Source organism: Perissodus microlepis, chromosome 1, assembly GCF_051167445.1.
Source record: "Perissodus microlepis isolate ML-2025 ecotype Zambia chromosome 1, ASM5116744v1, whole genome shotgun sequence".
NCBI lineage: Eukaryota > Metazoa > Chordata > Actinopteri > Cichliformes > Cichlidae > Perissodus > Perissodus microlepis.
Window position 1 is genome coordinate 11516461 of NC_140461.1, and position 14453 is coordinate 11530913.

At 38.2% G+C, this 14453-nt stretch overlaps 1 protein-coding gene across 3 annotated transcripts in view; it reads right to left on the minus strand.

Moving 5' to 3' along the window:
* unc13c (unc-13 homolog C (C. elegans)) overlaps positions 1-14453 on the minus strand; it is a 115280-nt gene that overhangs the window by 55251 nt on the left and 45576 nt on the right. For all 3 annotated transcript variants that reach the window (XM_084929933.1, XM_084929926.1, XM_084929938.1), the window contains exons 11-14: positions 14103-14218; positions 13733-13896; positions 8668-8824; positions 8188-8256 (exon numbers count right to left, since the gene is read on the minus strand). In XM_084929933.1, coding sequence (XP_084786059.1) covers positions 8188-8256; positions 8668-8824; positions 13733-13896; positions 14103-14218 — 506 coding nt within the window. The remainder of the gene's footprint in view (positions 1-8187; positions 8257-8667; positions 8825-13732; positions 13897-14102; positions 14219-14453) is intronic.

Sequence of the window (14453 nt, forward strand, 5' to 3'; positions counted from 1 at the left end):
GGAGACTCAGGAAGTAGAGCCAAATCTTAACGCCGCCTTTAGGCTCGACAGCACAAGCGCAGGAGGGGTTTTTTATGCTAGACGATCAGCAGAGGCAAAACTCGTCTGACATCTTAACGATGTCAGCAGCATACAGAATTTGATTGGGTTTCCAAGAATACACACAATAGACAATTGAGGTTTTTTAAAAAGAAATGTTAAACACAACCCATAGGCAGGTCTCTAATCTATCCAACAGAAGAAAATGCGGATGACCTGTTAATGTTTCACAGTCAGTCTGCAGTCTACCGAGACATTGCAGTATATTTCTCTAGACCCGTGATTAACAGGAAAAGTCCATTTTAGTGGTGAAAGTGTAGACCCCAATAAACAAAGCTTGACACACATTTTGCCTAAGCAAATGTAGATCACGTATTCTATATTTGGCTGCTGAAGTGGGAAAAAAGCGAGAATCAGTAGAGGCTGTTTCTTCTTCAGATAAAACGCTGTTTGTGTTGCTGCCTTTTATATGAACAATACAGTTCTTTGAGGGTTTTATCATTTCTCTCTAGATAAAAGATTCCATTCAGTTTACATTTCAAAATGAAATTTATCCAGTTGCCAAGGGACTTCTTTTTTTAGAGTTATTGGGAAAATACATGGTCATCAGTCACTTCCTTTGCCTTCTTTTTTCTTCTTATGTAGCCTTGAAACACAACATTTGTACCTATGAAACAACTGCTCTATACTGTAGTGTCACCATAGCCTTGAAACTTGGTGTGTGCGTATGTACTCAGACCACACAACAACAGCTCAGTATGTGCTTTAGTTGTTATGTGTTGGTACTGAGTAAAACTAAAAGACTGCAATAGGATTTGTTTCTACAAAGCATTTTTTTAAAACAAAGGTAATCCACTGAGGCTGATGAATTTCTCAATTAACATTTAACCTAATCTGTGGTTTCTTATTTTAACAAAAGAGGCAATAACAACTCTTGGTATGAGAAGAAAATCATCTCAGAAAGAGCTTAAACTGCACTCCAGAAATGTTCAATTTTCACTATTGCCAGTCTGCCTTTCAGTGATAATGGAGGTCTGATCCATTGCTGAGTTATACAATTAAATGACTCTTTCATATTGCATTTAGGGAATATTTTAAATGTATTAATTCCAGCAGTTTCCTCAACTTAAAATTGTAATATAGGTGTGTAATTATGGTGACTAATGTCAAGTAAAATCAAGTGCTTGTTGACATTCACTTTAGCAGCTGTACAGAACATAGCATCTACATTCAAATATTATGACCTCACCTACCAATCTAATTTGATATCTGACAGCCAGTTTTGAATGCAGCTGGCATGTTTTTTACAAAAAAAGGACTTTATTACTGATTACACCTGTGTAAAGCAAAGGGATTTCTAAAAAGCGGGCTACTTTAAACAGCTCAAAATGGCCCATACTTGTCAATTAGTGTTACAAAGTACAAGATGTTAAATTCTAATCTGCAAAATCACTCATTTATTACTGTTCAAGTGTTGCTGCTCTTAACTTCAGGTCTTTCTAACAGGAGCAACATTGGTGGTGTAAGAATTTTGTCTAGCTCAAACTCTGACTATACTTGAAAACACAATGCTGCAACCAAGAGCTCATCAACAGAAAAACAAAGTGAAAAGAAAGGAGAAAAAAGATTTATTGTCCATAAATAGACAAGCATACTACAAGTCTAAGCATTCATCTCTGCTCCAGGAAGAAAGACATAAGCATTGCCTTACAAAGATGACAGAAAGTCCATTATGAGATGAAATGAGGAGTGAATGATGCTGATTAGCTTTTAGTTCTTTGTCTTTGCTCTAGTGTATACTGAAAATTATGTTGGGCCAGTGCTTACAATTAGTGCAAAATTCCAAAACACTAGCTGCTTAACACATAAAAAGAAAAGTTAGAGCAAGCCTACCATTTACAACATGAACTGTTTTCAGCTCAGACGCTGTAAACAATACCCTGTACACTGTACGACTGATGTTAGGAAAGGCTCGAATATTCCACAGACAGTGAACAGTTACACTGATTTTACATGTGTCTGTTCTTTGGATACCCGAAAAAAAAAACCATTTTCCCTGCTCTCCCTGTCACAGCAGCATGTTAAGTTTCCATTAAATTCAAATTATTAAATTCCTCCAGTCTATTTTTCTAAACTGGTGACCTGCCAAACACCACTACTTTAGGTAATACCCAGACTATAGACAAGTACCTCACACAATCCCACTTAAAAAGAGAGAAAATTCAAATGTTTATTTTTGCCAGGTATGGAATGGAGCAAGTCCAGCTAATTGGGTGGTAAAAGACATCAAACGCAGTCATGCACTGTTGAGCGCTGGAACACATCATGGGATCTTTGAACTGGAAACAATACACTCTGACCATGAAGACATGTGGTATGCACCTCTACATTTGCATGCCTATTGCTATAAGGTATAAATACTGCATTTAGGGGTTGCATATTAGATTTTATACACCTTTTAGATTTTCAAAGGCCTAACTTAACCTCCAATAAAAGTAGTTTTTAGCTGTTTTGCTGTTTCAAGTAGACTGAGGTTTATGCCGTAATATACTGAACTTGTTTTTTTCCTGAGTATGTCAAATTTATAAGAGACCCCAAAAAGAACCAGAGAACACTGGTTAGATTATATTTCTCATCTGACCTGAAAATGCCTTGAGCGACCCAAGGACAAGCTCAAATCCTGCTGAAGGGGATGTCTGGACTAACTTATTTAGTCTGCTGCCACTGTGACCCACCTCTGGATGAGCAGCAGAAAATAGAAGAAAGTACTTCTAAGCCCTTTCTACACAATAAATCCAGCCAAGGTTATGAACATTGAACGCCAGTATCTCGTTCATTCCACTTTAGTTCGTTCTGTGCCCTTTCAATAAATAAATTCAGTTGGCACAGAAGTTTCTTATTCTCTGCATTCTGTGAAAGGTGACACCAGCTCTTTTCTTCCGCTTGGATTTTTTACACTTTCTGCCATAAATTTCAAAGGGCTGGCTCTGGATTAAGCAGGTTCTGCTCTGGAAAGAACAAGATTACTCTAAATGCGCGCAACAATGCAGGCGTGGCTTTTGTTTTCTGAATGTTTGCTTCACAAGCTTTGAAATGATGTTTGGGTGCTATGTGGGAATCATATAAGGGTAATGTTTGAATAAATGCAAATGCTTTAACAAAATCTTGTTGGTATTAACTGTTAAGCATTTATTTTTTGTTTTGTTCATTTGATGCTTTATCCAATCCATAAAAAGGTGTTAGTAAAGAAAGCTGACGTAATAGTGCTGTGGAAAGCTACAGGTGCATTATTAGATTTTTTTTCCCACAGGTTTTGGAAGCAGAAAGAAAAAACTGCTGTTTGCATGAAGTTCTACTTATACAGAGTTTCATTTTGAGACTATATGACAAGACTTAGTGTTGCTCACTGAACAAACATCACTTTATATCAAACTGCCCAAACTCAGCCCACATTGTGCTCTAAATGCTGAGTTTTTATGCACGACCCAGTGAACCCCAGTGAAATCCCAGCTGGGACAGACTGGCCATATGAGGTGTCACCGTGTATCAGGAGTATCAGAATAAAGTTGAAGGGGAAGAAATGCATATGTAGCAAAATGTAGAGTGGCACTTGCAACCTGGCTCCCTCACTGCTGATTCAAGTCCTCTGTTTTACAAAAGAAAACTCGATCTCCCTCAGAATGTCATTATAGGGAAATCCATACTGTGAGCAGGCGGAGAAGCCAGATCTGAATCTTATTACTGTCCAATAGTGGCAGGTGGGCTCTGTGGGATGGCTTCAGAAAGTGAGAGAATGAAAGAGAAGGTATAAACTGTGTGTGGATGTGGATGTGTGTGCATGAACCACTGGTCTGTGGCAGGTTTGACAAGAGAGCAGCAGGGCAGTGCTGGCAGGTGAAGCCAGTGCGATATACTGTGACTTCTCTCAGTGAACGTGTCATTGCCAGATGACCAGGCCATCTGAAAATAAGAGAGGCCATCTCTCCTACACTTAACTCTCTCTCCTTCTCTGTCTACCACCCATACTTTTCATTCGTCATCTGTTACTCCTTCCCGCTCTTTCCAAATCCATCTCATTCCTTCCAAATATCTCCCTCTTTGTCCAAATCCTTTCTCCTCCAACTCCTTCTCTGCTTCTTTCATCCACTTCTCTTTCCAAATCCTCGCGATCCCTCCCTCACTGTTTGCAACTTCATTCTCCGTCTACCGTTTAGGCGCACACTGCTGCTTTTCGGGTGTCTTTAATCACAGGTGGCTTCACACTGATGGCTATGGCAAAGAACAGGGGGACTGAAGCAATCACCCACTTAACGACACATTGCCTTTTGTGTTATATTAAAGGTGAGTGGGTCATCTTTCAGCTACAGTTCACTGTTTCCTGCCTCCAGCAAGAGAGAAGCGTGGAACTGCCTGCTCTCAGGTGCATACCTGTGTGTACATGGCAGTATAGTGGGCTTGTGGGCAAATGTATTAAACAGACAGAGAAAAAGGGAGAGAGAGAAAAATATGTGTTTGTATTGTATATCTGGATGTGAGCAAATGTACATGCACAGGGTATGGAGGGTAAGGAAAATTATGAAAAAAATGAGTGTGTGACTAAGTATGTGGTATGTAGCAGGACGAGCTCTTCTAGGATTGCTCTTAAAGATTATATGCTGGAATTTAGAATTTTAATTTAAATTATGAAATAATCTGCATCCAGATAATAGTCTCAGGACTCTCTTTTTGTATCAACATTTCTTAAAATGCACATCTCATGACGATACATAAAAAAAATTAGGATGTCTTGGATGCACAATGATGCAAAACCACTCGACAGCCAAACTAACTATATTCATATTTATATTGATTAAAACCATCATATTAAAAATTAAACATTAATATTGTTTAAACGCCCATACAATGATACTAAAAACAACTGTGTAACTGTTGTCTTTGCACACTTTCATACAGTTATTGTTCCAACCACTCTCTATCGGCATGACCTGGTAGTAACAGTTTTGTTAATTTGACGATAAAAACAGCACGTAATCAACAAGTTATAGAATAATTTAAGTTACATTACTATTGCAAAGAATTCATTGTAATTTTCTATGATATATACCAGGATAAATATAACTTGATAAGGTGAAAAATAGGTGAACTATATGGTCATCATGGTGATACTGAACAGCTAAAATACATAGATGGAGAATTATCATAAAACAATCATAACATGATCTATTACAGTGGGACTGAGAGAATTAACTATTGAAGGAAGAAGTCATGATAGTCCCAGAGTTTCAGAAATTACGTGTACAACAGCATTTCTGACATTCACTGTCTTTGAGCTCCTAATTCACTAAGTAATTAAAAGTAACATATTATAAAACTAATGCAGACATTGTGTTGCAGATCTTGGGACACATTCATTGAGATATGTTAAATTGCAATGTATTATATATTTGGAATATGGTTAACAATATATCTGTTGTTCTTTATTTACCTATATAAATATTGGTTTTTGCATGTACGTAATTTTATACACAATATATTTTTCTACTTCAGTAGTCAGTGATACATCTATCACTGCGGAGAAAACAGCATAAAGCAGAAGCAAGACAACATGCCAGTGAGGTCATAGAGACGTGTAATAATGTATAACGGTGAGAGCAGTTTACATAAAATGCGTTCATGCTATGGCTTTAACAAGTCAACCAGGAAATTTTACATAAAGCAGGACAATCAGGCTCACAGAAAGAAGCTGCCTGATGCGCACTGTTCAGGAACAAGGTCCAGGCAAACGACCCTGATGTATGAACCAATATCACATCCACTGGGCTCATATAGTGAATTGATATTTCCCACCATGTGCAACAGACAAAATATTAGAAGCACGTTTCCCGAGACCAGAACAGTTCAACACTAGGGTCACTATACTATAGATCTGAATCGATATCTCTATACCATAGTATTAATAAAACTGATAACATCTACAAAGATTTATTACAGGACACTTTAAAGGACTGAACTAGCTTGCACACGTAACAGACATTTAAATTTTTGCCTCATGGTACAACATTTTGATAAATCGTAACTTTGATTGCCAGTAAGGCAATCTGATTGTTCCTTTAGAAAACATAATTAGTAGGTTGTTCTTTTCTGCAGTCTGTCCCTTGCTGCTAAACTGTATAGTTAATTTAATGAAGAAGTTTCTGACGCTGGACACTGCAGATGAACCATCAAAGGAAAAAGGAAGAAGACATGATTGCCTCATTAATTAAGAGCCCAGTTTAGGATCTAGCACTTTTGAAATACCTTTGTTCTTTATCACAGTAACAATAAATTCATATTTGTCTGCAGATTATAGTCTCCGGGTAGAAAAAAAATGGAGCTAACAGCCTACTTTATAGATATTTTCAGGATGTCCATTACCAGAGGCAGAGTGCTGGGCACTCTTTACTGGATCTCTTTATTGCACTAAGTGGACCACTATTTTTGAGATGATGGCCTCTTGACATTGTGGGCTGATTACTGATGTTTATGTGCCTGGATCTACCAGGGGCTGAGAAAACTGCAAAAACTGAGAGGCCATGTTTTTGTACATTTGATGCAACAATTTTGTTAATTATGGTATCAACAATAAATGCCATAATGCCTATGTCTAAATATAGACAATGTATATCTATAATTATTCTTTTCCAGATCATGCTTTTTAGGTTTTCACTTCTTTTAGCACAGCTTCATACTATTAATATTGTACATAGTCCACTTGGTAAATGTCATCCTTGGCATGACATCACAACATTTACCAATGACATTTACCGCACCTTAAGCCCCAATATTTTGCGCATTTAACACCTTTGCACTTGGGATTAAGATCCATCTAAGAAGGAACCGTATCCAAGAAAAAGAAGAATCCACATGCATTTGGCATTAACAACAAAGTGTCACTGTGCCACACTAGATAGTCAAAGGAGAATGTAATCCAAACAAAGGTGACTCCACCTGGAATTTGTGATGTAATGGGTACTTAGACCATCTTTACGCCAATAAGGAACATAGAAAAGAAAATGCCAAGTGATGAATAATACTGAGACAGACTCACTATTCTCAGAATACTTTGCCTTAGTCCCAGTCCTTGTATCCAGAAGGCAGTTGTCTGCTCCCTAGAGTGTTTTGTCCTTCAACCGTATCACTCCTTTGTTTTACCTGTGTATGTCTAAGTCTTTGATCTTGCCACCCCCAGGGCTGTCTTCCAGACCCTTGATGTTTTTACCTTTTGTATCTATTTAACACCTATAGGTATCCCACTGCCCCTGTCATCTCCTTGTGCTTCTGTATAAACAGTATGATTTTTCAGAGGTTTTGGGTCAGCTTACCTTCCAAGACTGACATTCTGTGCTGGTAAGCCTAGCATATGCTTGAATACTTTAATAAACATTCGAACACAGCAAACTCTTAAGAAACAGAATTGATTTTTACATTTTTTTTTAACACAAGTACCTTTTTTTGTAAAAAAAAAAAAAAAAAAGTGTAATTCTATGGCAGTGTATTAGATGAGAGACATATATTACCATCCAACAAATACACTCCCTGGCTGCTCCAATAGATATATCTGTTCAATAATTAGTTAATACAAATACCTAATCAGCCAATTAGATAGCAGCAACTGCATTAAGGGATGTAGACATAGACAAGATGACCTGCTGAAGCTGAATTGAGCAACAGAAGGGGGAAGAAAGGTGATTCATGTAACTTTTTACGTGACGTGTTGAAAGTGTCAGATAGGCTGGTCTGAGTATTTCAGAAACTGCTGATTTTCCCACACAATCCTATCATGCCAATTTCTGTTGTGACATTCAGATGGTAGAGCCAGAATTTGGCATAAACAACGTGAAAGCATGGATCTTTCCTGTCTTTTATCAACAGTTAACTTTGGACGCCTTAATACCAACCAAGCACCACAAACATCACAGCAAAAGCGGGTTAACCCCAGTAGTAGACAGGTATACTTAATAAAATGCCTGATGTGCATATGTACATATGTAAAACAAGCAGATATCAAACTGTCAAACATTACCAACATCATATTTTTGTAGTGACAGATGCCACATAAACATGACTTCACACAAACACACACACCACATGTAAAAATCTAATACATACCCGATATTTGGAGAGGTCGATCCTCAACGAGTTGTGCAGCTGGTCCAGTAATTTGACAAATTTCTCCCTCTGCAAGGACAGAATTGTATAATTCAGTTTGGAGTATCACCTCAAAAGTATTGTGCCTTAAAATTTCTAACACTGCATGGTGTGGAGCATATCTTTGCCCTAGTAATTCAGTTTTATTTGCTGGAACAAGATTTTGTCATTTTGCAATATTGCCAGCATCAGCTTGCTGGCTAAAAATATTATATGATGCCTTACAACATTAACTTCTGAGATGTTGCTGATTTTATACAAAACTTATCTTCCACTAGAACTATTAAAAACAAATAGTGAAGTCAACAGTTCAATATCAGCTTGTAGAAAAGTAAAACATGTCACTTAAGTCTTAACCTTGCCAATAGAAATTACATTTTTTTATGAACACTATATTACACTACGGTTGGCAGACAGCAAGAAAGTATTATGTGTACTTACCCCAAAGTTAGAGGCAGCAAATCGGTCTGAAGCAGAGGCAGTGGTTGTGGTAGTGGTAGTGGGATGGGCGAAGTAGGAATTGATATTAGCAAGCAGGTTGCTCATCACTGCTGGCACCCCAGGACACATGTATTTGGCGGACAGACAAGAGAAATGCCTGCAGAGGAGAATAAACAGCTATTATCCTACAACAAGTGGTTGAGAGAGTAAGAAAAAAAGGCATGATTTCTTCACAAGGGAACATAAAACAATTACATGAAAAAGTACAACTTAAGATCCCACATCAACTGGGCAATTTCAGAAAGAAGCATCAAGAGCTCAACACGCACTTACATAGTGGCGAGAAAATGCATGTGCTAAGTTACAAAGGTGAGAAAAAAGGCTAAAAAAAATTTTGTGCTACTGCAGTAACCACAATAAAAAAGAAAGTGGGAAGACATAGAGCAGTAGAGTATTTCCTCGTCATATTTCAGCTTCCTATGGCTGAAGGGAGAACGTATTTTAATGTTCCAAACAATTACTTCTGTTAGAAGAGTTAGTTAGTGCAAGTAGACCACTGCCCGTGTTCATGCAGTAAAATGTGTCTTCAATGAGTATCTATAGAAAATTGTGTCATAAATCAGATTGAGCTGTATAACCTATACTGTTAACGACATAAGGCTGCAAAGTAACAGATGGAGCATATAGGTTTAATAGTAAATCAAGGGAGGTTCAAAGGAGGAGAAATTAAACGTGTAAATTTAACTGAGAACCATTAATCCTGTATTTTTAAATATCACAGAGATAGACTCCAGCACAGTATTTGAACTGCCTAGCTGAAATCAGCCCAACAAAAATTAGATCTCAGTACTGGATGGTGCTTTAAAAATAAAGCAAGGGAGGGGGTGAGGATGGAAATGAATGAGAGCTCTTTTACTGCTGCAAACTTGACATCTTCCTGCTACCTTTTCTAATCTCCCTAGATCCTTTTTTGATTCTGTGACTTTTAGACTACACACAGTAACAGCGGCACATGCCACTTTGGATTTGGCATAAACTTGCCCTTTCTCTCTACACACATCTGAGCAGCGCTACCCAGCAGTAATTAAGTGGTGGAGCCTGAGAGGCCTAGTTTGAGCAGGGATCTCTGCCTGAGTGAGGAGCATATGCTCCTTTTAACACTCCATCCTGCTGCTCCACAAGCCATTTGGAATGCATCTTAAATCATAATGCAGCAGGATGTTGTTATTGTAGATAGTATACCGCATACAAAATTAATAGGTGCAATAATCTGTATGTTTACTTTAATGCATCTCAAAACCATGCACACTTGAGCTGCCTTTTCAGCCTCAGGCATGACCCATAGCAAACAAACATTTGGATGCATGAGAGCTTAAAGCAAGATAAAATAAGCTGAACTTTATACATTTAGTATATTTTAGCACCACTACCTTTGAGGCAAATATTGTACTTCAGTCTTACAGCTTTAGATACTACCTTAAAGATTCCAACTTTGCATGACCTTACATATCACCAAATTACATTTATGATAATTTAAAGTATTACATGTTAGTATTACATGAGTTGGAAAAATATTTAGGAACCAATTGATTTGTCACTGAGTCGAAATCTGGGCTGTAAAAGAACTGGACAGGTTGTCTCATCTACTTCTACTTGCCTTAAAGCACTGAGTTGCTGCCATGTGGTTGGCTGATTAGGTATTTGTATTAACTAACAGTTGAACAGGTATATCTAATGACGTGGCCAGTGAGCTTCAAGGCACAGCGATGGGGCTATACAAATACATACAGGACTCGATATGCTGCTGTAGCCAACAATGCGACGCAGTTAAAATTAGCTGAAGCTTAAATGCCTACAATGTGCACATTAATGCACATTACAATATTACTATTGACGGAATAGTAAAGATGACATACATACATAAGGTTTTGAATTCAAGATTTTTATTTTTAGTGGCGTTTTTTTCACATGGTGGTATTATGAATTTAATAGGATTCAAATCCACAGATTTGAGCATGTCTAAGAGTCGGGCATTTAGACTGAAAACAGACATTTTGAAACTAAGAACATCTTGCTGAGTGAGTCATCACTTCCACAGAGTTATGTGGAGTAACGGTAGCAGATTTACACCCCCTTCTTCTTTGTGGAGCGGACACACACACACACAAAAACACAAACATGTTCTCATTGGGAGGCCGATTTAATTACTCTGCTTTCAGCCTCCAAATTACCCAGGAGCACTTGGGGTTAGGAGAGCAAAGTGAATGATGCAAAGAGAGTGATGATGGCATCCGCTGAATTCCCATGGTGCTTTTAGAGCTGGATCTCCTGAGCCTATTTTCAAGAGGGAAGACATTGCCTCCCCTAAAGTTATCCTGCTTTGGTTTTTTACTAGCGGGTGAGATGTACTACACACTCACATATCATTTAATGGGTTCAGATAGCTAGGAAAAATGAAAAAAAAAAAAGATGATGAGAGATGCGGACAGGGAGACAGGGGAGTGGTGATAGAGTGCGATGAAGAAAAACGAAAATGAGGGAGGGGTATGCTGGGAGTTGTTGTAAAGGGCACCGGAGGGAAAGTGAGCCTTCACAGCTGCTGTGATTTATGCAGTCATGATGTCAGGAGTTACTCAGAGTCAAGGTTCAGTGATGAAGAAAACAGAAAGGTAGGACCTTTCATAAATTCCTGATGAAACATAATGAGAAACACCATGGTTAAACAAGGTTCAAGCCTGAAGCATTAACTCCACGTGATAAAGCGGGTAATCAGGCCACTTACTGCCCTTAAATAATGTGGCTATCCCTCATATGATACAATGGACTGTCACAGTGAATCAACAACATGTCAGCTAGCAACTCTCCATCAGTTTGCTGCACCAATATGATCCAACATGTCAACAATGCTTGTGCTATAGTTGGGCTGTTGTTGTAGCAGCTGCACCCCTTTCTTGTGTGGATATTGTATGATAACAACTGATGGATTTTGGAAACAATTAAAACTGACTTTGCAAGGTTAAAAAGAAACTCAGCTGCATGTTTGCCCTACAGGGCCAGCAGGAGAAAAGATAAAGTCCACAGGGTTAAATCATAATCGGTAAGAGAGTAGGTGGTGCGAGAATCAAACATACTCAGAGGTCAGTGGTTAATAAATGAAATTAACAAATTTTAAGCAAATAATTTGAAAATAATTATCAGTCCTGTTTGATCACTTGATTTTCAAACTTGAAAGCAAAAATATGAGTTGAGCCTTCCATTCAATTTGCCAACAATCTGTGTGTAATTAGGGTCTGATTTAGTTAGGCAGCAGTTAATTACATAGTCAGCTATTGGGACTGCCCAACAAGTGCAGGGGGAAGAGAGCTTAAAAGGTGCACTTCGGTGGTGCTTTTCAAACAACAGCTCATACAGAAACCAGACTGCAGAGATACTCAATGACTCATTATTAATGAATTACTGCAGTAAAAGTCATTAGCAAACAATAGATAATAGCTGATATAATGCAAGCGACTATCTTTACCTGTTTAATTCTAAAACCCATTTTTTATTTCAACTGGTAAAGGATGCTTTATTTTCTGTGTTTACCTGCCTATGTGATATACTGAAAAGTATCTTACTATAATACAGTACTTTATATATATATATATACATAAATTATTAAAGCAAAATTTTAATTAAATCCCCATATAGGTATCTCCCCTAAAACATAGAAAATGTCAATCTGTCCATCCACGAACAGCTCCTTGACAATGCTTCACATACGTGGCACACAGGCACATCTTGAGGATTTATCTACATCAAATATTATGACACCATCATGTTCCCTAGCAGCCACCTACCAATGGGCTGAAATGTCTCATTTATAGCATTTATCCAGCTAGAACATCAAAAACACTTGATCCTTTTTGAGTCATGACAATAACATCTGATATGCATCTACAGAAGTTGAACACTTGAAATCTCTCTTTGACTTCAGAAGGAAGAGCTGAGCAACCCAACTTGGCACACAGGTACACAGTAAGCACCTAAAGGACCTCATCTATATCAAATATGATGATGTTGCCTAGCAAGCATCTGGCTCAAATGACCAATTTTTTTGCAATTATGCATCTATAACGTCTATATTTTATTTTGAAGTTATGAAACGGCCTCAAACTTTGGCACATAGTCAAGCAAGAGATAGCTTAAACATACTAAGTTTTACATGAGATAATATAGCTTCAAGATAGCCAGGCTCGTGTGTAGACAATTAAAACGGAGAAGTAAACCTTAATTAAAGATCATAGTTATTTTTCGTACTAATGTCACTGCAGTAGTTCCTGACTAGCTCTGTCAATGTCACACAGAGCAACAAGTGTTTGCATTCACTTTGTCTCTGTGGTGGAACCAAGCTATAAATGTAGAGTTTATATAACAGTGTAAAAAATAGTTTTTTTTATAAGAGTATAGTACACACAAATATTTTAGAACAGGAGAAATCCATTCAGAAAATACAAAAATAAACTTGGGAATGTAAAGTAGTGCATCTGGGTTGAAGTAAATATGCTGTGCAAAGACAAAAAAATAAATCTGCTGCTAGTGAACTGGATGATGGATGCATGTATTGTGCAGACTTCTAAAGTGTTAACAATTGCTTTAACACAGCACAATGTCAAATGTCACTGCATGACCTTGATCAATATTGAAAGGTTTTAATGTTTCCAGTGGTGTCACTGCAGGGGAATGTGTTTGGGGGTCACGATGGTGACAAAGAGATAAACATTTATAGACAGAAAGGGTCACAGAGGATCACCGACACAAGCAAGGAGGAAAACAACACTGTTTGTGTGCCCATGATCAATGTGACAAAGGCAGGTTAGGAGGTTTTTCCATGAGACCAACAATTAATCAATCAAACTTGGGAGCTCGATAGTTTTCCAAGCTCTGATTCTGCTGAGGAGACATCTTTACTACTCCAGTTCTCCTTCGCTCGTCCTTCTCACATCTCCTTTTCTCCTTCCACTCTGGTAAATGAGACACTGACAGATTGGTGAGGTAAAAGGCCATAGATCAGGGTAGTACTAACGTCATAGCCTGATAGATGGATTCCACTCCGTATCTCATGGCAAACTCATCTACTATCTCCTGCGACACATCGTCAAAGTAGACCTTCCACGCCTCTTCCCCTTTCACCTGCGGGATCTTCACTACCCCGCTGTTCTTCACCTCGGTCAGATAGTGGAAAAGGTTCTGTGAGTGGCACGAGAGATAAGAGAGGAACAGGTTAGGGTGATGGAGCACGGTGTCATGACAGTTTTTTAGGGTGGTGCATGCCAGCTGATGAAAAACCTTATCATAGCTGTAACTGTCTTTATAAACATGATGCTTAGAACTGTGGCAATGATCAGTGGATTAGAGCAGCAACCTTTCCTAGTACCAAATCAAATGCTGATTACCTCGTGTAAACAGGTGTACTGGCCATGAGGAGGAACCACGTTCTCCTCCCCTTTCATTTCCACGCTGATCTTGAGTCTGATGGCACCAGATACTGCAGATTTGTCAGTTCTTTTATCTGTAAAACATTAACGAGCTGGATTAGACATTTAGAATAACTTACAATTATCAGGAGAGTAGATGGCAATATTTGTTCAATTTTAATTCTATCCAAAACACAGGGTGCAATTTTTATTTTCTATATTTTGAGCTATGCAGTGTGGTTATCGTGCACCAGATTGACTAGTGTGGACTGGTAATTTGTTCTTTTTACTCTGCACAGCTTTCTAAATTGCGGGCCATTGATTTTGACA